Source organism: Pleurodeles waltl, chromosome 2_1 (genome assembly GCF_031143425.1).
Source record: "Pleurodeles waltl isolate 20211129_DDA chromosome 2_1, aPleWal1.hap1.20221129, whole genome shotgun sequence".
NCBI classification, from domain to species: domain Eukaryota; kingdom Metazoa; phylum Chordata; class Amphibia; order Caudata; family Salamandridae; genus Pleurodeles; species Pleurodeles waltl.
The window spans coordinates 542,926,002-542,949,783 of record NC_090438.1 but is presented as its reverse complement, the minus strand read 5'-3'; the positions used below and the strand labels follow the sequence as shown (position 1 = coordinate 542,949,783).

Here is a 23,782-nt window from a genome sequence, read left to right as displayed (position 1 = left end):
AAACTTAACTCTGAAAAAATGACATAAAATTAAGTACAATAACTTGCCCTGCTTTACACCTATTGTAGCCCATATCCCATTTTAAATTGCAAAAACTGTTTACTTTGATAAATTACAAAATATATATACATTTTAGTGCAAAGGTGCTGAAGTAAACATAAAAACAGAACCATTTGTGTTTGGGTGGGTAGTAACAGAGGCAGGAGAGGAAAGGAAAAAACAGAATACAGAGGGTAAGAGGGAGAGAACACCAGAGAAGCACAGGGGTGAGAGAGAGAGCAGAGCCCATAACATGGTGAGGGAGAGAAGCACACAGACAAAAGAAAGCAGCATTGGGGAAGGGAAAGAAGAACTCAGACAAGAGAGCAGTGTAGAGCAAGAGAGGTGGATGTAGGGGGAGAGATGCACACGAGAGACGGGTAGAAAACACATGAACTCTCTTGGAATGTTTAAGATCGAAGAAAACATTATTTCCCAAAAAGTGAGCAGCGGAACAATGCAAGTGAAGAAGCTATGATCCAGAGGAGGGGCATTCACAGAAGGGCAAGGCAAAACATTGAATGAGAAATAAGCAAATTAGTGACAACAAAGCCAAGCAATGGTAAGCCGGCTGTAAGTTCTTGAAAAGCTAGCAGTATATATTTTGCCACCAGACAGCTTAAATTGTCTGGTAGGCTTGACATAAAAAAGAGACAATATACCTATATGGCGAATAATAGCATATGTCTGCACTACAACAGTAAATATGATGAGCAGGATTCCTTCATCATAACAAAGCTTCAATGGGACACTGTGGAGTTTATCCACCATTATGCTGTTGTTAGTGTCGTGGAACTTGTAAAACAGCGAACTCTTTCACTTTACAGTATCCAGCATTAACAGGTCATGTGTCTTAATGTTTTTACAGATATTCTGATGTGTGTTGGAATAATTGAGCCCCGAACACACTCTGGCCAACTCAATGCAGTAGAATTTCTGTGGGATCCATCAAAACGTTCTTCTGCTTTTATTCAGGTTTGTTTTATTTCATCACAAATGGTTAGTTTTTTGGAAAATAAAAACAAAATGTTATTGCAAATGTAAACCTTTCTAGTGCCTACCTCACTTAGAATGGCTGCATGGAAAGAGAGGGGAAATATTCACTGGCTGGGATGGTCAGCTATTTACACAAAATAATTTGGAGCTAGTTTATTTTGTGAAATTTTGCAGAATCCCAACCTGCTTATGATAAGGGCTGCTACGATTAGTAATATAATTACGTAAAGGCCACAATTATTATGATTTTAAATACTGCTTTTAGCTCCTAACTAGGCAAGGACAATTAGTAGAGGAAGTGCAATTTTGCATTATACAAAGGCAAATTATGCCCTTTTAACTGATTTTTATTAGGAGTGGAGAGACTGTTTCATTCCCCCCACAGAATTGGTCTGCATTAGTCTATAAAACAGAGTTCTGGCCAAATTCTGCCAGTCGCCGCATGGCCGTATTTTTCTCCCACTAGACTCCAGAAAATGTAAGCAAGTGAGCACGAGCAAGAGTTGGCATCCCCAGCACTATTTTCCAACGTGGGCATTCGTAGGCGATCAGTGGGCTGCTACTTGAGTAGATTTGCTGCCGTCAAGTAGATTTTCAACTCGAGGGGCAGCAAAATCAGCTGGAATGGCTGTGTGCTCTTGCGCAACTCATGGTGCTATTCATGTTACATTGCAGTGTGAGCCCGATGGCAGAACCCCACAGAATCTCACAGTTTTTTTTGTAATTCTGCAGAGTGCATTTCCATGAGTTCCGTCCACCCCTAGTTTTAACAAAAACAGAATTTTACACATCTTCTAAATTGATTTCTCTGTGTGCCTGCAATGTACAAGGTTTTAAGTCCAGATATTTACGACTGATTTCCCTTCTGCATATGTTGCATACAGTGTCCTATTCATTGATAATAGACAAGCAATACTTTTGTAGTGTCTCTGTTCACATCCAGTACGGTAAGATGCAATTATCAACACAGTAACAGAAAAAAAGTTCTTCCATACTTTCCACTGTTTAACAACCCCCTCCCCCAAACTTGGTCATTTCGAGTTGTCCCAGAGTTTTTTGTAGCAGCTTTTTAGCACCTCCCTTAAGAGAAGATTTTTGGTAAATTTGCCTTTTTAGGGTCGAGCCTGCAAGTGCTCTGGTCATTGTTGTAATCTCTCTGTGGGCATTTAACCACTCCTATGTCAAACCCATCAGTTTCGTTGGTTTGTGGGCTTGCCTTTTAAAATTCCCTTGATTGCATTGGTGAAAGGCATGCATACGTCTTGCCTTTTCCGGTGTTTAGCCCTCCTTGAGAGCACCTGTAAACTACTGAAAATAAACGAGGCTCTGTGTTTTCCGCATGGGTTCTGGATTACTTTTTCTTTTTATTTCCTGCGCAGTGCGATCTCGCTGGGCAGTAGTCGAGCGCTTTGCATGACATCGACCCTGTTACATGGATAATTGCACTTTTGCCGGTTACATGTATAATTGCAATGTTGCTGATACGTTTGAGTGTGAGCGAACTTCTGTTTCCTTTTGTGTGTGCCCTTCACACTCATGGTGGCTGTTGGCTTGCTTATGTGAAACTGTTTTACTTTTCATTTTCAGTTTATTTGGCAAGAAAAGTCCAGTTAGGAGTTTACAGTGCTAATAGGTCTAACTCAAGCAAATGCGAGACCCATTGCATAGCAAATGCTTGTTTAATTTGGCTAGTTACTAAGGATGGCAGGTAATAAAGCACAATTGATGCAGTTGTATGGCATAAATTGTCCTTAATTTACACATTTCTAAATTGAGAATTGATTGCTCTAAGGATCATATCAAGTTTCTCAAGTCTCCTTAATCATGCCATAACCTTTTCTTGAAAATCAATCTGATGTAGATTCGATTGCTTGTTTATTGTGATTGTTTGCACTCTAGTTCGGTCCGCAGCTGGCAAATTGCTTTAAAGAACTTGATGGACACATTATCATGCTGTGGCTGATCCTAATGTAAGGCTGCTATTAAGGGCTACAAAACTGCTTAGACATGCTTGATTTCGATTTTTATGCATTTTACCGTCTCTCTAGCACCAATGTCTTCCCAAGAAATATTTAAAATTGCTACATGTTGAATTAACTCAGCTTACACCCAACATGCTGTGTCACTGTCACTTTCTCTCTACTAATCCCTTTCCATGTTTTCGGGACAGAATTGAGACCATTTATCAATCCTTTCCAGTACACTTGTTTAGGACATCTTCTTTTTCTAAGATTCTGGAACCTGTTCAAGTCCTTCCCTGAATTTAGGCCAGTCTCTCTTGGCGCTGCCTTTTAAGTTTATGAACTCCATCAAATCTGGCTCATTTGGACAGTCCTTCGCAACCTGCATCTTTCATGTGATAGCTTCCACAGTTGCCTCTTCTGTATTTAAGTTAGGGAATTTTTCACTCTTGTCTGCCTCTCTTCCTACATAATGGAAATGGCCTTTAGCTTTCCTCTAATGGAGAAACCTTGCATTGGTCCTGCTATTCTAAGCAATTATCACCCTATTCATCTACTGCTTTTTTCACCAATTTGGCTGAAAAAGTAGTTAACACCCAGGTTATGAGGTTTTTTACTGCTAAAGTCCCTTTTTTAAAAAGAAACAACTTGTTTTTATTAACATTTTCCATAGAGAATACAGAAATCGCCAATACAAATAAACATTGCAAAACATAATGTTGATGAGATGTCTCAAGTATGCTAAATTCCTCTTTAATCCTGCTCTGGCAGGGTTCCGATCCCATGACGGAGTGGAGCTGGTATTAGTTGCAGTACCAAATGAACTTTGGATGGTTCAGGATTGGGCAAGGTTGCAGCTTTTACTTTCTCTGATCTTGCAGCACCTGTTTAAAAAACCTTGTGTTTGTTGACAAGCTCTCGTTTCAGGGGCAGGCTGTATGATTTACAACGTTCTGTTTCTTTCATCTGAAGATTCTTAGAAACAGCCTACCTTTTCTACTGTGAAAGGCACACTACCCCATCCTTCAAGCAGTGGTAGGTTCCTGGCTCAATTACTCCATTGTGCAGTCCATAGAACGACCTGCTTACATTATTCAACAATTGCTATTGGTGCAGAATGTAACAGTTTGCCTTTTCATGAAACTGCAGTATCCATTTCTGAGCTACTGCGAACTTTGCTCTGGCTTCCAAAAAACAAGGGTATTCTCTTTGAAAGTATCTGCATATGTTTTAAGGCCCTAATGACTAACACTTTTTACTCAACCTGCAATTTTTCTCTTGGTATTTTCCCATGTGTATGTTGATTTCTCTCCTGCCTCCTGCCTACAAATTCCTAACATAAGTAAGGTCCATCAGGGCAGGAGCTGTGGGTGTGTAGATGGAGTTGGCAAAATGGGAATGGCAGCAGATATACCCTTTGTCTGTCAGGTAGCTACATCTTTGAATTCACTCCCAATACAAATGAGACACCTCCCTGGTTCTGTTTTTTAGGAATAGACTGAAGACTTGGCTTTTAAACCCTATTGAGTCAAAAAGTATTGGTTTTGCTATGCCTGGCATCAATGCCAGGTCTCCTTTGTGGTAATCTTTTGTATTATAAATATTGTAGCTAAATAAATATGGACATCTTTATTTTTCTTTTGTTCTCAGTTAGCTATAATATCTGCACTTTTTAGTACATCAGAACGTTTTCATTCAGAAATCATTCACTCCTTGTGCTCTGTTTTTTTAAACACATTCTAAAAAAGTTTTTTTTTTTTTTTTTTGCAAGGCCTTACAGCTCCCAACACGCTGCCACTGGCTACTCGCTTCAGATCGCTTGCACTTTCTCCTTTGTCCCCAAGATAGCAAGCACCTACTGTCTCTTTATAATGAGTTATACTCAAAGATAGTCTTTTCTTTATTTCTTGTTTCTACGTGTTATAGAATTGTTATATTTTGAATATGCTGTTTGCCTCACTGTAGTCTTGTTGTTATTTAATACATACCCGCTCTGTGAATTCTGAATGCTCCTGCTTGGCAGTTGCAGACCGACGAAATAAGACGAGGATGCGTCTCTGTGGGCTCCAGTATATATGGAACAAAACTACAAGAAAACCGAACCTACCTCTGTCAGTTCCTCCTTTTCTTCTCAGCATTACTTCTGGCGGTGAGTTATTTCTGCATCACAGGAGCTCACCAATGTAGGGAAAACTTTCCCCCAGCTTGCCGTTCACTGTTGGATCTGCTTATCGCCTCACGGATCAAAGTTCAAAACCCACCCTGTGGATGTTGCCGTTTCCGCCCAGTAATTTTGGACAAATAGGAGCCGACACTGGTGAGGATTGTCTCGCTCATAGAGAATACGTGCCAGTTGACCTGTGACATCACGACACCTCACTTAATTATCCACATTCCTGCCATTGTTTGGGAAACCAAAACTTCCATGGAAAATTTGGTATCACTCTTTAGAAAACTTTGTAGTTGCGATTGACGCAGAGAATTATACTCTAAAGAGAAGGTTGTCACTACTTTTTAGTTATCTGGGCATAGAGGATCAGCAAATATTTGACAATTTACCACTTCTCAAGCTTCCCTCTGGTGATGGTAATAACTGGATTGTCTACACTCAGGCAATTCAGAAGTTAAGTAGGGAATTATTAGAGGAGTCTAGTGTAATGTTGGAACGCTTTAATTTCATGAAGCGAAAGCAGGATGTAAATGAAACTATAGTAGACTACATCTCATCTCTGAAAAACTTGGTACCTAATTGCAATTTTTGGACCCACGTTGGATACATACATTAGAGATCAATCTGTTTACAGTTGGTACTACAAAAATATACAAGAGTGGATTTTGAGTTGTCGAGATCCTTCACTCATTGAGTTTGTAGATATTGCGGAAGGGATTGAATGTGCCATTGTTTCATCCAAATGCATTTCAAATGATTTACATAGTAATTCTACTGTTAATTTAGTCTAGGATTCTGAGTCTGTTAACCGCTTGGGTGCCTGGGACGAGCAGGACTTGCCCTCGGCCACGGTTGCCGTGTGCCGAGGACGGGCCCAGCTCGTCCTGCACCCGGCCCACAGGGGAAGCACTAGTGCTCCCCTGTGGGCCTCCCACCCACACCCACCCCCGTCAGGGATGGAAGGGGAATTGCTTCCCCTTCTCCCGCCCCACCCCCCCCCCCCCCCCGAATTCCACCCAGTGTGACTCTGATGACAACAGCACGCGATCGCGTGCTTACCTCATCAGAGGTCATCTCCCATGCGATGTGGAAGAGAAAAGCTAAGCATTTCTCTTCCGCTCGGGAGGAGGGGGCAGGCAGAGGTATGAAAGGAAAGGAAAGACCTTTCCTTTCATGTCTCTGTAAGCATTTCTGCAGCCTGAATTGATGCAATTGGGCTGCAGAAATACCCACTAGACACCAGGGAGTTTTTTTGTTTTTGTTTGTGTGTTTGGTCATAAGGGGAGCGGCCCCTTGGGCAAGGGCCGCTCCCCAGGGGGCAAATCATTATTAGGCCTTTTCTGTCCCCCCTGGGGGCAGATCAGCCTATATTGATTAGGCTGATCTGCCCCCATGGGGGACAGAGGCCACTAGACACCAGGGATTAATAATATTATTTTTTTTTGCTTTGTTTTGTTTCATAAGGGAAGCGACCCCTTAGGCAAAGGTCGCTCCCTGGTGGTTAATAATTTTACTAGGCCTTTTTTGCTCCCCACTGGGGGCAGATCGGCCTATATTGATTAGGCCGATCTGTCCCGGGCAGGGGGCGGGGGGCAAAAGCCACTAGACACCAGGGTTTTTTTTGTTTTTGTTTACATGGATACGAGGAGCGACCCCTTAGGCAAGGGTCACTCCCCTAGGGTGGGCAAATTGTTTTTAGGCCATTTCTGCCTCCCTTGCACACTAAAACATGTTATCCCATGGCAAGCAAGAGGACATTTGATTATTTTGGGTTTTGGTTTTACATTTGGGCCATGAGAGCTTGCCACCTCACAAAATCGTCCCACATGGAATGACAAGGGCTGCACGTTTTGGACTTTGGGACGTTGCCATGTAGAAAAATCCACAAGACCTGGGCACATCTGAAAACTAAACATCTGGGTGAGTCCAGGGTGGTGTGCTTCACATGCACCCCCCACCATTTTCTTACCCACAATGCCCTGCAAACGTCCAATTTTGCTGGAAATCACACATCTCTCACACATTTTGTGGTGGAACCTTCCAGAATCTGCAGGAATCCACAAAATTCCTACCACCCAGAATTGTTGCATCTATTCTGCTCCACTTGTCAGCCTAAAAATATTTTTTTCAAACTGCCCTTTTGGTCCTGCTTTGGTTCCCCTTCAATTTCGACATGCTTTTGGCTCTTTCCTGTCAAGGCCACTTGGTCCACCTACACAAGTGAGGTATCAGTTTTTACCCGGAGACTGAGGGGAACGTTGGGTGGTAGGAAATTTGTCCCGGTGCGGTGATCTCATACAGAAATGTGGGAAAAATTAGATTTTTTTGCTAAATTTGAGCTTTGCTGAGGATTCTGGGTAAGAAAACACTGAGGGGGGGCGTGGCTTCGGGGGTCAAGATGGCGGTCGCACTCTGAGAGTGCTCTGGACCCCTCCGTCATCCGCCTGAAGAAATCGCGGTCCTTCATCCTGGTGGTGTGGCGCTAGTTGTCCCCGCGGACTCACTGCGGACACTATTGAGGGGTTTGGCGGCGAGAGGTGTGCCCTGGGCGCCTGTCGCGGCGTGATTGGCCCAGGAGCTAACATGGCGGCCGTGGCCCGAGCGCCCCGACGGGGCTGAGGCTACGCCCCCGGCCCTCTGAGGCGGCCGCCCGAGACCCAAGGCGCCATGGACGGCGCAGAAGGAGCCGACATCGCGTGCTGAGGCGCGAGCCCCCGTGGTCTGGGGAGGCGACGCGGCCTCGACCCCCGGAGCGGGATCTCCGGCGGCCGGGCTGTCTCCGCCCTCCCACCCCGAGGCGCCGGGTGCGGAGGTTCCGCTGCGGCTGGCCGAGGGAGAGAGGCAGTCCGCAGGCCACCTAGAGAGAAGACTCCCTGTCTTCAGCCGGGCAGAGAGCGCGCGTGCCTACGGCCGCTGGCCCCCTGTGTTCGGGCCGGCGTGGACAGCGCACTGGAGGCGCTCCCGGCGCCGGGAGCGACCCGGTTCATCGGACTGCATCGCGCTGAGCGGAGCAGGAAATCTCTCCGGGCTAGCGCAAAGACCCCCCCCCTTGAGTGAAGAGGAGGGGTGAGGAGTAAGAAAGAAGCAAACAGAGGAAATCTGGCACCCTCGGACATCAGAAGGAGGAGGGGGTAAGTGGGTCTGGTGGCCCTGATTCCCCTACCAACGAGACTTGCTCCTGACTATTGCTGCGGCTGGGCTCTGGACACGGTGCCGCCCTTGGCCCGGCCCATTAGAGAGAGGATTGACCGAGCACCAACTCTAACTGAAATGATCTGTGACCTGATGGAGATGGGTGTGGGTATAGGGGGGGCACGCCTGGTCCCGAGGAGGTAGGGAGCTGGATTCCCGCGCGCCAGACCAAGCCGGTGGGGCGCCGGCGAAAAAGGGCGCCCCCTCCCTCCCCCTCCCTCGTCCTTCCTCCCCTGACATCCGGGGACCCCTGGTGAGCCTGAACGAGTAGCTCTGGACGGAGTCCTGCACAGACCCAGGTGGCCTTCCAGGGCCTCCCCTCCCCGTGTGACGATCCGGTTCCAAGCGGGGATTTGGGACCTTCGACGGCCTTCCTCTGGGATACCCCCCCCTCGGGTCCTTGGTGGCACATGAGCGCTTAAATCGCCAGAGCTTGAGCGAGATCGCCGCAGAGGACAACACAAGTCTACCCCCACTCCGTGGGACGAGATGGGGAAGGACAGAGCACACAAACAACGCCCAGCCGCCCAGCAAAAAATCGACCAGTTCACGACGCCGGCAGGCCCCAGGGGAGAGGGAGACACGGCTAATGGGGTCTGGCGCTGGACGGTGTGAGTGCCACCCTCCAAGCAATTCAATCTTCACAATCCGCCGTGGAGACCAGGATTGGGGAGGTCCCAGAGGACGTGGGCCTTATTAGGCAAGATCTCAGAAATGCTGTGAACCGAATCACCGAGGTGGAGAGCCGGGTCTCCCATCTGAAGACGAATTAGCAGACCTTAGAACCAAGGTGGCCCAGTTGCAGACTCGAACTGGTGAGCTGCACCGCCGCACGGAGGATGCAGAAAACAGATCAAGACGTAACAACCTGCGCTTTATTGGATTCCCGGAAGGCGCAGAAGACAACAGGCCCTCTGAATTCTTGGAGGATTGGATCAAATCTTGGATGCCAGATCATATTCTTTCACCTTGGTTCGCAGTTGAACGTGCCCATAGGGCCCTTGCTCCGCACCCCCCGCCGGGTGGCCCAAATCGCCCAATGATTGCACGCTTCTTCAACTTCAAAGACTGTGACAACATTCTCAAGGAAGCCAGGCGCTCTGAAGGTCTTCAATGGGAGAATCATAAGATCTTAATATTCCCGGACTACACCCGCGAAGTCCAAATCCGTCGCCGGTCATATGAACATGTCAAACAAAAGCTTAGAGCAATGCAACTCTCAGACATGCTCCTCTTTCCCGCACGGCTCAAAGTCCTTATGGCCGATAAGGCGTTTTTCTTTGATTCCCCAGAGGAAGCATGGGACTGGGTGACCGAGGAGAGCGTTGGAGCATGGAGGGGCCCCCAGAGGCCCACGGGAGAACCCTCCTGCGACGGTCCCCCCCCCAGGGGAGCCCCCGGAGGAGCCGGAGGCATACTAGATCTCGGAGGGGGAAGAGGAAAGACCCAGACACTTTTATGGACGGAAAGGTGGCTGGGGACACTGGTTCCCGGATGGAGGGGTCCCCCGGCGGGTCCCCGGAGGAGCAGGACCCGGCACGACCCGCAGATGACAACCGCCTGAGTCAATCCCCGGTGCTCGGCTGAGATAAGACACACGGCCCCCGTTGGGGGGGGTGTACTGGAGGTGACTGTGGCCGCCTGGTTCGCACCTGCGGTTCCCTGTGGGTGCCCCACTGGTGTCTAGGCGCCTCCTTAACGCTTGCCACTCATGACTTGATTTTTGACCGTTGATTGCAGATGATCTGACTCAAAGGAGGGGTCCACCACTCCGCTCCAATGACAGTCCTTCTGGCTGTCCTGTTCTGGTTGGGTATTTGGGCGACAGATGCTTCCTGGGTGGGAGTGTGGGGAGGGAGGTGGTTGGGGGGTAAGAGGTTTGATACCGGGTTAGATAGTAATGTGTTGATAATTTTTTTGTGTTGTTTTAACATCTCATGGTTATGTTCGAAATGGTCGTCCCTTTGTCCACTGGCAAACACTTGGCAATCTGTAACACCCACATTACCCACGCCAGGCCCTCATTGACACAGATCATCTCATGGAATGTAAATGGCCTGTTGGATAAGATTAAGAGATCCGCAGTTTTCAGTACTCTCCGTAGATATTTCCCGTCAGTGGTCCTACTTCAAGAAACCCACCTCCTTGGGTCTAGATGCCCTATGCTCGGTTGAGGGGGATACAACAGGGTTTACCACACGGGCTTCTCCAGAGGCTCTAGGGTGGTGGCCATTCTACTTCACCGCTCCCTACCTATGGTGATCACAGCCACACAGTCTGACGCATAGGGCAGATTTGTGGTGGTCACAGGGCTACTCCATGGATCGCTGCTAAATCTTGTATGCGCATACGCCCCTCCAGCGGGGCTTGATACCTTCTTACACTCGCTCCGTCAGGTAGTTGCGGGATTCCCCCAGGGAACCACCCTGGTAGGAGGGGATTTCAACGCCGTTCTTGAGCCCAGACTGGATGTATCTGGCGAAGTTACTGCTGGTAGATCCAGTCGGGCCTCGAGTCTTGGTAATTGGGCCAAGGGTCTTGGCCTATGTGAGGTGTGGAGGGCCTGGCATCCTGGGAAACGCCAATATACACACACATCTGCCGCCCATTTGTCACATTCCAGAATTGACCTCGTCTTTATGCCCGCCCTAGACATCATTAATGTCACCGGGGCGGAGATACTACCCCGGGGGGTCTCAGACCATGCCCCGGTGCGAGTCTGGCTGGGCGGGGCGGATCCCACTAGGCGCCCGGTTTGGCGCCTGAACGCATGGTACCTACAGGACGACGAGTACACCCGCGAGGTTAGGGACCACCTTACTCAATATTTTGAATTAAATCTGGGATCGGTCCACTCTCCAAGTACAATATGGGCCGCCTGCAAGGCCACTCTCAGGGGACAAGCCAAATATCTCCTCCGCTCTCGTGAACGTGCTCGAAATTCACGAGTATCTGACTTGGAGGCTAGGGCGCTAAACCTGGAGCGCTAGCAAGCGACCTCATCGTCGGCCTCTAGCCTGAGAAAACTCGCCATTGTTAGAGAAGAAATCAAGCAACTAGTGCTAGAGTCTGCGAAGCATATGTGGAGGGCCTCAGCTGCCCGAGTATATGGATGGGGGGATAAAAATGGGAAGCTTTTACATTGGCTGGCCACCCATCCTCTGGCTAATAGAATTATACCTGAAATCATAGAGGACTCAGGTTCCCTTTCCAAAACTCCCATCGAAATCGCACAAAGCTTTGCTTCCTACTACGCACGCTTATATGCGGAACACTCCCGACCCACCGTTGAAAGGGAATCCCCCCTTCTAAATGCAATGACCCTTCCCAGAGTATCCCAAGCGACTAGAAACAGGTTGGACGAACCTATCAGCCTTGCGGAAATCACCAGCGCGATTACCAGCCTGGCCTCGGGCAAGACTCCAGGGCCTGATGGATTCCCAGCAGAATTATACAAAACAAATACAATACAAAAGCCTCCCGACTGAGAGAGGCAATGCCCACACTGGTACATCCTGACCAATGTGGCTTCATGCCCACCCGCAGCACCAGGCACTGCATTAGGCGACTACATTTGGCCTTGCACACCACAAGACCCTGTCCCGTACCCCCCTGGCTCTGCTCCTACTCGATTTCGAAAAAGCTTTTGACACAGTAGATTGGTCCTATCTTGAACTCGTGCTACAAAAAACCGGGCTCAGGCCTAAATTCTGAGGTCTGGTGAGGCTACTCTACTCTAATCCGACGGCTTGGGTTCAGGTGAATGGGGTGGTCTCTGACCCCTTCTCCATTGGCCGTGGCACTCGGCAGGGATGCCCGCTATCCCCTCTACTCTTCGCACTCACAATAGAACCCTTGGCGATACTTCTGCGAGGAGACCCCCTGCTAGAGGGCTGGTCCTGGCATGCCTGCCCAGAGGAACGCGTGGCATTATACGCTGATGATGTCCTACTATACATCTCTAACCCAGCCAAGAGTGGCCCCCGCACTCTACAGATCCTGGACCTCTTCGCGGAGGCCTCGGGCCTGGTCCTGAACACCAGCAAGTCCTTATTGGTCCCCCTCCACCACTCCAGAGACTGTGTGGACTGGCAACAAAACATCCCGGTGTGGAGGAATAGTTTTAAATACTTGGGTATACACGTCTCACTACTCCCAGATTTAGCATGAGAAATCAACATCACACCACTAACTAGAAGAATCAAGAACTACCTCCAGCGGTGGAGGACCCTCCCCCTCAGCTCACTTGGAAGAATAGCACTCTATAAGATGATGATCCTTCCCAGGCTCCTTTACCTATCACAAAACTTCCCACATCCTATCCCCATGAGGTGGTTCAGGGAGGTAGGTTCATCAGCGCGCAAATTCATATGGAACGGCACCTGCCCCCGGCTGGCACTTAAAACCTGCCAGAGAGATGTCTACGACAGGGGAATAGGCTTGTCCAACATCCACTATTACTACCTTGCCATGCACCTGCTCGTGATTAATGACTGGATGGGGGGTGGATGGTCGGACCCGGCGTTTCGACTAGAGCTCCAGACGTTGAGTTACCCTCGGATCTTTGATACCCTATACGGAGGCCCGATTTCCCGAGAGGTCTCAGATGTGACCATGGTGATTTTCCTAGGATGGCGGGGCGGCCCAGAGGGTGTCGAGGTGGTGGGGACGCCTCACCCGGCAGACCCCGCTTTGGCATGGGAGACACTTGGTGGAGGTGGCGAAGCTGGAGGGATTCCAGAAATGGGACAACATAGGTATTTCCACACTGGGTGACGTTTGGGACGGGTCACATCTTCGATCCTTTGAGGACCTCCAGAAACTCTTTTCACTAAACAAGACACAATTTCACAAATATCTCCAGCTTCACCACGCCTTACTAGTACATGTCCAGGCAGGGGACAATATACCTGAGTACAGCTCTATGGAGGCTAAGGCACTGATGGGGAACCTGGGCAAGGGGGGTGTCTCCCAGATATACCGCACCTTGGTGGCCAATACTGCTTGTTCCTTGGAGGGGCTACGTAGGAAGTGGGAGGGATGGATGGGTTCTATGGGAGATGGGGACTGGGAGGAGGCTCTAACGGCCCCACGAACCTTAACAATGGCTTCTCGCTTTCGCTTGATACAAACCTACTACCTCCATACAGCTTACCTCACACCTACCACATTGCACAGAGCGGGTCTTCGGCCCACAGCCAACTGCCCCCGATGCAGGAATCCAGAAGCCGATTTCTATCACATGGTCTGGGCGTGCCCAGTTATAGCAGGCTACTGGAGGGCGGTCATCCGGGAAATCTCTGGGGTCTTGCAGAAAAACATAGAGATTGCGCCTGGGCCTTCCTTGTTGGGGGTCATGGGAGATATTGGGTTGATGAGACCAGACCGAATTTTCCTTGGGGTGGCTTGCCTAGTGGCCAAAAGAGATATAGCAGCTGACTGGAAAGCCAGAGGCGCACCAGCTCTGACTAAATGGCGACGAGGGGTGGACTGGTGTGCACAGCGCGAAAAACTGGTGTATGAAACCAGAGGCTGCCCGAACAAATATAATAGGGTTTGGGGGAAATGGGAGACCACAGTGTGAATCCTTCCCCCATCCCTGAATAACATTACATCGGGGAGGGCTGGCGTGGGCCTGTCCTTCCCCTCCTAGCCAGTGAGGGTCACCCGTCGGACCACTCTAACAAAACAGTGCAAATTCCTGTTCTACTGTGTTGGCCGAGACATTGGGGTTGACCACCCGTTAAGTGCCCATTGGCACCCAGTTGCATGTATGTAAATATCAATGTTTTAATTCTATGCAAATCAATAAAAATTTCTTTATCAAAAAAAAAAAGAAAACACTGAGGGATCCACGCAAGTCACGCCTCCTTAGACTCCCTCGGGTGTCTAGTTTTCAGAAAAGTTTGGGTTTAGTAGGCTTCCCTATATGGCTGCTGAGCCCAGGACCAAAAACGCAGGTTTTCAAAAATGCACTGGTTTGGTAGGTTTCCTTAGGTGCCGGCTGAGCTAGAGGCCAAAATCCACAGCTGGGCACTTTGCAAAAACAGCTCACTTTTCTTTGGGAAAATGGGATGTGACCACATTGTGTTTTGGGGCATTTCCTGTCGTGGGCACTAGGCCTACCCACACAAGTGAGGTACCATTTGTGGCTCCTCTCAGATTCCAGAACTTTTTGTCACCGAAATGTGAGGGCAAAGTGTTTTTTTGGCCAAATTTTGAGGTTTGCACATCCTGAAAGGTGGGAAGATGGTGATTTTAGCACCACAAACCCTTTGTTAATGCCATTTTCAGGGGGAAAAAAACACAGCCCTTTTTCCCATTAAAATAAAATTAGAAAAAAAAAATTCTCTGTATTTTGGCCCCACCCCATATATTTATTCAATGTTGCCCCGGGGAGGTGGTGGTCCCTGGGGTCAGGGGTCTACCCAGGAACCCCCTGACTATTTAAAATTTGTTCCCCAGAGGAGGTGCTGGCATGGGGTTTGTAGCTTAAAGGGGGTTGACAGCAGGGTCTGGCCACAGACCAGGCCGTGCGGCCAACCCCTGCCTCACATGGCCAAAGGCGTGTGTGGGGTTGTTGCGGTTATATGGGGGTGACTACAAGCCCTGCAGCAAACCCCCACCGCACATGGCCAAAGGCTGTGCGCAGCTGTAGTTGGATCAACATATGGTAATTAAAATTATTTTACCTTAAAAAAACAAAGAAATTAACTGAAAAAAACAAAGTTTGAGACGTTTTTATTTAGGAAAAATAATTTAATAAAAATAGAAATCCATTTAAAAAACCAAAGGGTACAGGGTGGTTATAGTTAGGTTCTGAATGTACTCGCACAAAACTATTGAAATTCAGGACTTATAGTTATGGTTAGCTCACATAACTATAATTTGTGCCCTAAGGTAACTATAACACATGTAGTGCACTTTACTAGGGGCTTACTAGTAGTTCAAATATGCCAATTGGGTATGAACCAATGTTACCATGATTAAAGGGAGAGGGCAAATGCACTTTAGCACTTATTAACAGTGGTAAAGTGTGTAGAGTCCTAAAACCAGCAAAAACAGTGTCAAAAAGTGGAGGGAGGGAGGCAGGCAGAAAGTTGTGGTTGACCACCCTACGGCTGTCAGGTCTAACAGCAACAATTACTCCACATTTGCTAAGTGCACTTTTGTGTGGGTGGCCCCCGGAGTTCCTTTTGATAAAATGCATACATATATAGATATGAAAGGTCAGTGTACACTGGTGTATAGGATTTTGGTGGTTCCCTTAATTATAACTAGTGCATATGCTCCCAATGTGGGGCAAACACCGTTTCTCAAGTTCCTGAGCCCACTTCTAGTTCAGTATTGCAAGGGGGAGGAGATTATAATATGGTGCTCACCAGTGAGTTAGATCCTTTTCTCCTCTTCATGGAGCACATAGTGCTATAGTGACTTGGGGGTTGATATTTGGAGTGAGATGCACCTAAAGGCATGTGAATATTCTAACTATTCACCTTTGTACCTGATGTATACAAGATTAGATATACTCTTGGGAATGGGGGAGGGGGTCATTGCGAGGTGGTTCAAGGGAGTTAATACTTGGCCCGATCTGAATCAGATCATAGCTGCCTGAGATTGCTTTTGAAATCGGGTGTAGAAGCCCCTACGGTGCAGCTGTGGCTTCTAAAACCAGAAGCACTGCATAGTGCAGCTTTTCATGGGACAATACCTGAGAAAATAGATGTGTATATTGAAACGAAAGAAGGATCCGTCTTCACTCTGGCCACAGAGTGTGATGCATTTTAGGTCAGTAGTGAGGGCTATCTGTACTAAACCGGTCTATGGGCTCAGATTGAATCTGAACAGAGAGATTGCAAAAGCAAAAAGACGGATACATGAAGTGGAGTGCCAAGTGGTTACAGATTGCATTTGCGCAGAACTATCAGGAGCACGAGATACATTCATTTAGTTGATAGACTGAGAAGGGTTGAATATGCAGACATCTGTCAAAAAATAACCAAGTAGGTGATGGGTCTGAAAGGTGTTGGTGTAGCTGCTTCAGACCTAATGTCAGTCGGAAACTACTGTGTGCCATATGTTCAAATATGGGCAAAATCCTGAGCTCAACCCAAAATAGTCTTTGTGCAACATCACTGTATCCTATATCCTTCACCTTTGTCAATGGACATTCAAATATAATGGAGTGTTTAAATTCTATCCCATTAAAGAACATGAACAGACTGAAATGATAGATCACCAAGTTCTGCTGAAGAGATAAAAGATGGAATAGGCCAAATTGCAAATGGCAAGATGCCAGGTCTAGATGGCCTTCCCTCCAACTGTATTGTTACATAACCAGTGAGACTGCTTCCTAAACTGCTGAAAGTGTACTCAGAGGCATATGAAACAGGCCTTTTTCCAATATTGACTAGGAAATCCCAGTTGGCAGTATTATTGTAACCCACTAAGGACTCTCTAGATGTGAGGTCATATGGGTCTGTCTGTTGAAATCCAGATGCTGGGGAAACCAGAGGCGAGTCGATTGTTAGATGTCTGGAGATGCTGTTGTGTTCTGATAAACGCATATTTATTTTGGGGTGTAACACGCATATATACCTTTTTCTACTTTTCTGTAAGTTGGATCAGATGCCACAGGCGGATCCACAGCCAGTTGTGGCCTCTCTAGATATTGAAAAGGTACTTAGTACGATGTTATGGCCTTATCTTTTTGCAGTCCTTGTGCAGATGGGGATGCAGTAAGGCATTTTGTGATGGATTAGTCTCTTATATGTGTGTCACCCTTGATGCGTGTACAAACTGTCTGAGATGTTTCACAGCAGTGTCCTGTTTTCAGAGGCACCAGCCAAGGATGTCTCATGTCCCAGGTACTATTTTCATTGGCAATGGAAGCCTTGTCGATATGGCTGAGCACTTAGGCCTGTGAATGGTGTTCACATCTTCTCAGGGGAGAAATTATCTTGCTGTACGACGATAACCCCTTGTTATTTTTTAAAGATTCTATGGGACATATGCTGGCAGAGATGCAGGCGCTAAATGATTTTACACAGGTTTCAGGTTTAAAGATCAACTGGGAAGAAAACGTTGGTATCAACTTTGCAATAAAATGCACCATCAGAAGAATGGGGCCAGTTTGCACTACAATGAGAACCTGAATCCTTTAGGTACCTAGTGGTGCAAATTTATCAGGACAGTTGAAGGCTATTTCCTGCAAATTTGGGCAGGTTGATGGCATGAGTAAGGCAGTTGAGTTCCGTTTGGACAGGGTTACCAGTCCTTCCAAACGGGCCAGATTGTGTGATGTTGCGCTCACTCTTGAGTGCACTGATATGGGGTTGTGATAGACACAGACTGGCAACAGGCAAATCTAGTTGCCCCATTGACATGAGTGGTATGGGTGCTCCAAAGTATGAAAGCCATTGTCTCGCAGCACAGTTACAAGGGCTTGGCCATTGGATCGGTGATGCCACGGATGCGGAGAGTGTAGAGTTGAAGTAGTCCCTTTGACAGCAGACAATATTTGACATCTTATGGGGGTCAAGTAGTGCTATCCTATGCATGCCCTGGAGGTTTACACAAAGTTAACTGGTGCTGGAAAATGTACTTGCAGAGTGCTGGCATAAAAAATCCCCATACTCCATTGAGATGACCCTACGGGCTCTCTTGAAGACAGAGGGTGGACAAATACAGTTTGATGTTAAGCTATGGTTAGATGCAGGGATTGAGAAGGTCGGAGATTCGTATGAAGAGGGTGCCTTCTACTCCTTTGAGGAGCTATGCAAGACTTTTATCTTGATGCTGGTCAATGTTTCCTATTTGGAGCTGAAGTGGGTGTTGAAAGGGAGGCATGAGGTATGGGGCAACTGACCTGCGAAAGAATAACACTCAAAGGTTAGTTATGCAACACATGTAACATAGAGAAATTTGTGTGCTCTAGTTGTCTTTTGTAGTTTTATTTTAGTCTCGCCGAAATTGACCAGGTGTCTGTTAATAATTGCAATTAAATCCTTAGAGCTGTTCAGGATGTAGACTGATCCCATCAACAATGAGACATTTTGTACAGCACATTTTGGAAATATAAATTTGCCACTCTGATCAGGCCATATTGTTTGGATGTGTGCTGCCAACGTTTTATTTAATAGCAATATGAAGAGTTACGAGTGTCAGTAGGTGTGCAGGTTTCTGGGTCACACAATGAGATGGCTTTTCCTTCTCAGTCTCTCTTCAGTTTTTCTGACTCTGAATGAGAGTGGTGTGTTTCTTGTAATACTGCAATGTTGTGACCACCTTCTTTCTTTTAGCATACCTTGTGATTTCATTCACATTTAGATACCAGATGAAGAGCGTTTTTGTTGCTACTGACAAGCTGGGTGTCATAGATTTTTTTTTTTTATTTATTTATTTTATTAAAGTGCATAGTTAATCAAAACCAATACACCATACAAATAAAAGGATTTGATACTCATAAATACATTTTTACTGTAGAGCCGTAAAATCATAAAAAAAGAATAAACTACAAACAAAGTACAGCAAAAGCATATATAACAACAAAAAGCATTCTAAGACCGTACAGCCTATAACAGACAAGATAAGAAGTTTTAAAGTGCACCAGTTTTTAGACTGAGGTCCATATATCTTTAAATGTCCAGGGATTGTATCCCCTAATTATTCATTGGGTATAACCCTATCATCCCACCAGTACAGCAATAAAGTGCAAAGTAAGGTATTAACCTAAAGAGGAGGGTATTCATTAAATGTCCACAGCCATATCCACCCACCTAAAAAATTTAGAATAAAAGATAAAACATAATAATTTCAAACAGTTTGAAAATACATTTATCAAACCTTAAAAGACCTCATTCGACTGCCCCATTTAAATTCATCTTGCTTTGTGCGTACAGTTTTCTTTATGTCAAATGTAAAATTTTTGATAATCTAGCTTTCAGAATAATATCAGATGATTTGAAACAGGCAATCACCACTTGCCTACATGACTGTGTACCTCTCTGATTAAAGCAGCCTTTAAAAGACTTCTGCGTTCATTTAAAAAACCCCTACACAGACAAACCAAATGGATAACATCTTCTACCCCACACAGGCTACACGGAGAGTTTAAACCAGATCGTTCCTAGGGACTGTGTTGACACAACCTGGGAGGTGGCCAAAATGATGTTTAATAAATAAATCTTTATTTTGTTTTAGCAACCCGCCTCCAGGTATAACTGATATTTTAGGGTTTTATACTCATTTATTATCATCCATGAGTGGGAAGATTTGCTCTTCACTGTGCGGTTTATGATTTTTTTAAATGCATCATAAGCGAGACTTTTATCCCACAATGTACTAGCCCCCAAATCATCCAGGGCCTGATCCAGATACTGCCGGGATAGAGCCGAGGAATTCAAACTCATCTCCTTACAGATTGCTAGACAAAGTTGATTTCCCTTTGTTTGTTGTAAAAGTTTTCCAAATCGTAATATAACTACCCTTCCTTGCTATGGTTTGGTTCAAATATCCAAACCCCTGCCTAATCTGAGAGGAGTTCCATGGAAGATGGAAGAGGGACCTGAACACTTTTCCAACTATCCCGTTCAGAGTACCAGCATCCCCTCCTCGCAGAGCATCGCTTCCATAACTAATACCTGACATTAATTTAGCAGCAATTACTTGTAGCTGAGGTCGATAACTAGGGCCATCTAGCGATCTTTTCAAAGTATGGCAAGCAAGTAGCAGCGCATTTCCTTTCTGCTGTAAATCCAGCTTTTGGGGAACATAGGATCCCCTCTCATCAAATAATACGCCCAAATACATATATAATTTAACTTGTTTTAATTCTTGCCCTTGTAGGTGCCACTTATACACTTTATGTGCTTTTTTTTTACTTACTTCTATAACTTTAGTTTTTCTCTCATTGATTATCATTCCATTTGCCTCAGCAAATTCAGATAGACTATCAATGAGTCGCAGTAATCCTACTTTGGTTTGATTTAAAAAGATTACGTCATCTGCATAAAGCAGATTTGAGATAAACATATCTCCAGTCTTTAGAGGGTGCGCATTCACCTTGTTTAGCTTAATCGTCAGATCTGATAAAAAGAGATTAAAAAGGTATGGTGCAAGCATGCAGCCCTGCTTGAGTCCTTGTTTTGTCTCAATTTTCCTCGACAGAAAGGGGACGCCCCCTATCTTCACTCTGACCCATGTGTCAATATATAACATCTGTATGGCTTTTAGTAACTGAGCAGGAATACCCCAGGAGGCTAACATTTCCCATAAATGAGTACGCTGTACATGGTCAAAAGCAGATTTAAAATCAACAAAACACAAATACAGAGGTTGGTTTCTTTGCTCACACTTGTCCATGGTAATGGAAAGGAATAAGATATGAATTGCCGTTCCAGGCCCTTTAACATAGCCTGACCGAGTGGCCGGAATAATATTATTTTCAAGTCGCCCAGCTATGAAGGTCCTCTAAAATTAAGCCCGCATAAAATTTTGCCTCACAGTCTATTAGGGTAATTAAATGATAATTCTCCAGACAAGAACAATTTCCTCCTTTGTATATCGGGTGAATTATTGCACCCCTTCAGGAACTTGGGATGCTTTCGAGCTCTAAATAATTGTTAAAAACCATAACTAACCTTTCTGCCCAGAATCCTGGATTTGTTTTATATATAGCATTTGGGATCCCATTTGGGCCTGGAACCCCTGCCTGCCTGCTCTTGTTAATCAGTCTAATAACCTGAGCTACAGAAAATGTTAATTCTATTGCTCCCTTTTGACCTTCGGGGGCCATATTATCACCCTCTCCTGGACTCAGATCACTCCCTATACCTCCCATGCTAAACGCATATTGTTTGATTTCCTTAGTTCGATTGAAATGCTGTATTAAAAAGTCAATCCAAGACGATTCTGAAATGTTCAGACTTTTTAGGGTCATAGGAGCTTTATTTAGATCATTTACCATTTTCCAGAACCCCTGTGAATTACTTTTTTTTCACTTAAAAATAGTGCCTTTACCCAAAGTCATGTCTTTTCAATGCCTTATATTCCCATATTTACTTCCGATAGGTCTTATTAATTATTTTTTTTATATCATTTTGGGTTGGACAGTCGGTTGGTTGCTTCTTAGCTAGTCCTAAAAATGTGTTCCCTTTCCTTCTTAATAAAGCAATAGAGGCTGAGATTTTAATTTTATTTTTTGCTTTTTCACGTTCATGGCACTTTTTGAAGCTTTCAGTAGGAAGCCTAGCTGTGAATTTAGCTACAAAGGTTGACCATATGGTTATTGCATCACCAATCGCATCGTTCCAACATTGGTTATATAGCGCAATTGAATTTGCACCTATAGCATCAATTGGACCTTCACGTCTGTGAAGTTTCTTATAATTGATGGTGGTAACATCCCCTGGGAGTGTGACAGCGGGTTTGTGTGTAGGGAAACATTAATTTATCTCTATTCTCTGTTAACCGTGGTCACTTTTGTCTGTCTTAGCGATGTGCTGGTTACTAAATTTAGTAATGGCAGTGAAACTACTATATAGTCAATTGTTGATTGGGTTCCAGAAGCAAAGCAGGATGCTGACGTGGGGATATCTTGCTGAAATCTCCCATTCAAGAGACTAAGTCCAAGGGCCTCCAAATTTTTAACAAAGGAGAGTACCTTGGCATCAGTTATACCTAAACCTGTAGGCCCCATTGATTGTTGTGGGACTGCCCACATGAGGTCCTGTTGCACAATCTGATCCTCTCTTTCGAAATGCTGCAACAATTGCATGTTAAACTCGCCAGCTACTAGAAGCTCTGGAGCAACAGTTTCTTGTAAACTTGTTAGTATTATTTCTACCAATTTGGAGGTCATAAGTTTCTTAGAATGGGCATCAGGATGAATATAAACATTAATAAGAAAGAGTGGTCTCCCAAACTTTTTGTGCCAGTTTAGCAGTTTTATTACCAAAATTTTTGCATTTTCCTCTTTTACTTGTATGCAAGACATTTTTAACCCTTCTGCTTTAAATGTTCCTAATTTGAACTAATCCCATTTATATTCCAAGAGCAGATTTTAAGCGATTTTTGATAAGGACTTACCATAACCGATCGTAACTGTGGACTGAATAATTGTCAATAACGGCTGCCATTGTGGAGAGCAACTAACAGCCACCCTAAACTTAACTGCTCTGAGTGGTATCTATTATCTGATGTGTATCTAGTGTGATGGTAAACAGCTGAAGCTGCTTTCCCGATTGCGGTTCTAAGAACTGAGAACAATTGGTTTAGACCTCTCATTTTGTTTAATTTTAGTGACCTAGTTTGAATTTCTAAGGGTTCTGGGTAGCCTATCAGTTGAGGTATTGTAAGCATGATTCCCCAATTTAAAAAGGAGCTTTTTTTCCATTTAAAAACTTGCTGGCAAGCTGAGATGTCGTCCACATTACCAAGGTGGATTCTTGGGTGTTACTTTCTTCCACCTTAGCTCCAGGCAAAAATTCTATAGAGTCAATGTCTGTAGACTTAATATTCTTAAGGGAGGGTATTGCTTGTAAGAGTTTTAATATAGTCCCACAATTAAGTATGTCATGTGGGCCCCTGGTTCGATATTGTGGTGCATAGATTATTTGACTACCACCTGCAGGGATCCATAATAAGAACCCCCTTTAGATACAACCTGTTCTGCATCAAGAGCTGGGCTGCTTTGGTCCTTTATCGGGATCCGGAAGGTAAACTCCCTGTCAGACCACCCCTGGTGGCTTAAATCAATCCATTAATCTGACCTGTTTACCAATTTGGCCTAAAATGCAGGCCCTACGTGGACATCCCTTCCCTGCACCCTTGGCACAGTTGCTTAGATTGATCATCCAATTGTTTAATTGGTTGCAATGGTGGGACTGGGATCTTTTTAGTTGGGGTTTCAGTATTGTAAACTTGCCCCTTTTCTAGTGACTCGGTACGACAGGCGTTAGCACTAAATCTTCCTTCATAACAGCAGACATCTTCATTAGCACTTCCTTCTTTAATACCTGCTCTTCCCCCAGTACAGTAGACATCATCAATAACACTACTCACGTTTGAACAAACACTAGCCTCTTGTTGGTGAGTTAAGTAGGCTACATTTTTACCACTTTTAACAATATTGAGGTTAGCCTTAAAGTCATCCATTAATGTATTTTGAGCCTCTGGAAATGTAACAAGCTTATTAATTATTGGAGCAGAGGTACAAACCGTCTTGATTGTTTCAGCATAATTCTGTGCTTGTTTAATCAAAGCATTTAAATCATCCAACTTTTGGTCGATCCCTGATGGATATTTAGCCATAACATTCAACATGCATTTTTGTGGACTGGTAAGACAAAGCATTAAGAGTTAATTGCAAGGTCTTAAAGAAAATATCCCACACAGCGCTTTGATCTAATTTGCCGAGTTGGCT

General features: G+C 45.5%; 1 protein-coding gene across 4 annotated transcripts in view; it reads left to right on the top strand.

The window, feature by feature from the left end:
* The window catches only part of UBP1 (upstream binding protein 1), a 528,279-nt gene that overhangs the window by 245,339 nt on the left and 259,158 nt on the right, over window positions 1-23,782 (top strand). For all 4 annotated transcript variants that reach the window (XM_069214387.1, XM_069214377.1, XM_069214369.1 and 1 more), the window contains one exon: window positions 908-1,014. In XM_069214387.1, coding sequence (XP_069070488.1) covers window positions 908-1,014 — 107 coding nt within the window. The remainder of the gene's footprint in view (window positions 1-907; window positions 1,015-23,782) is intronic.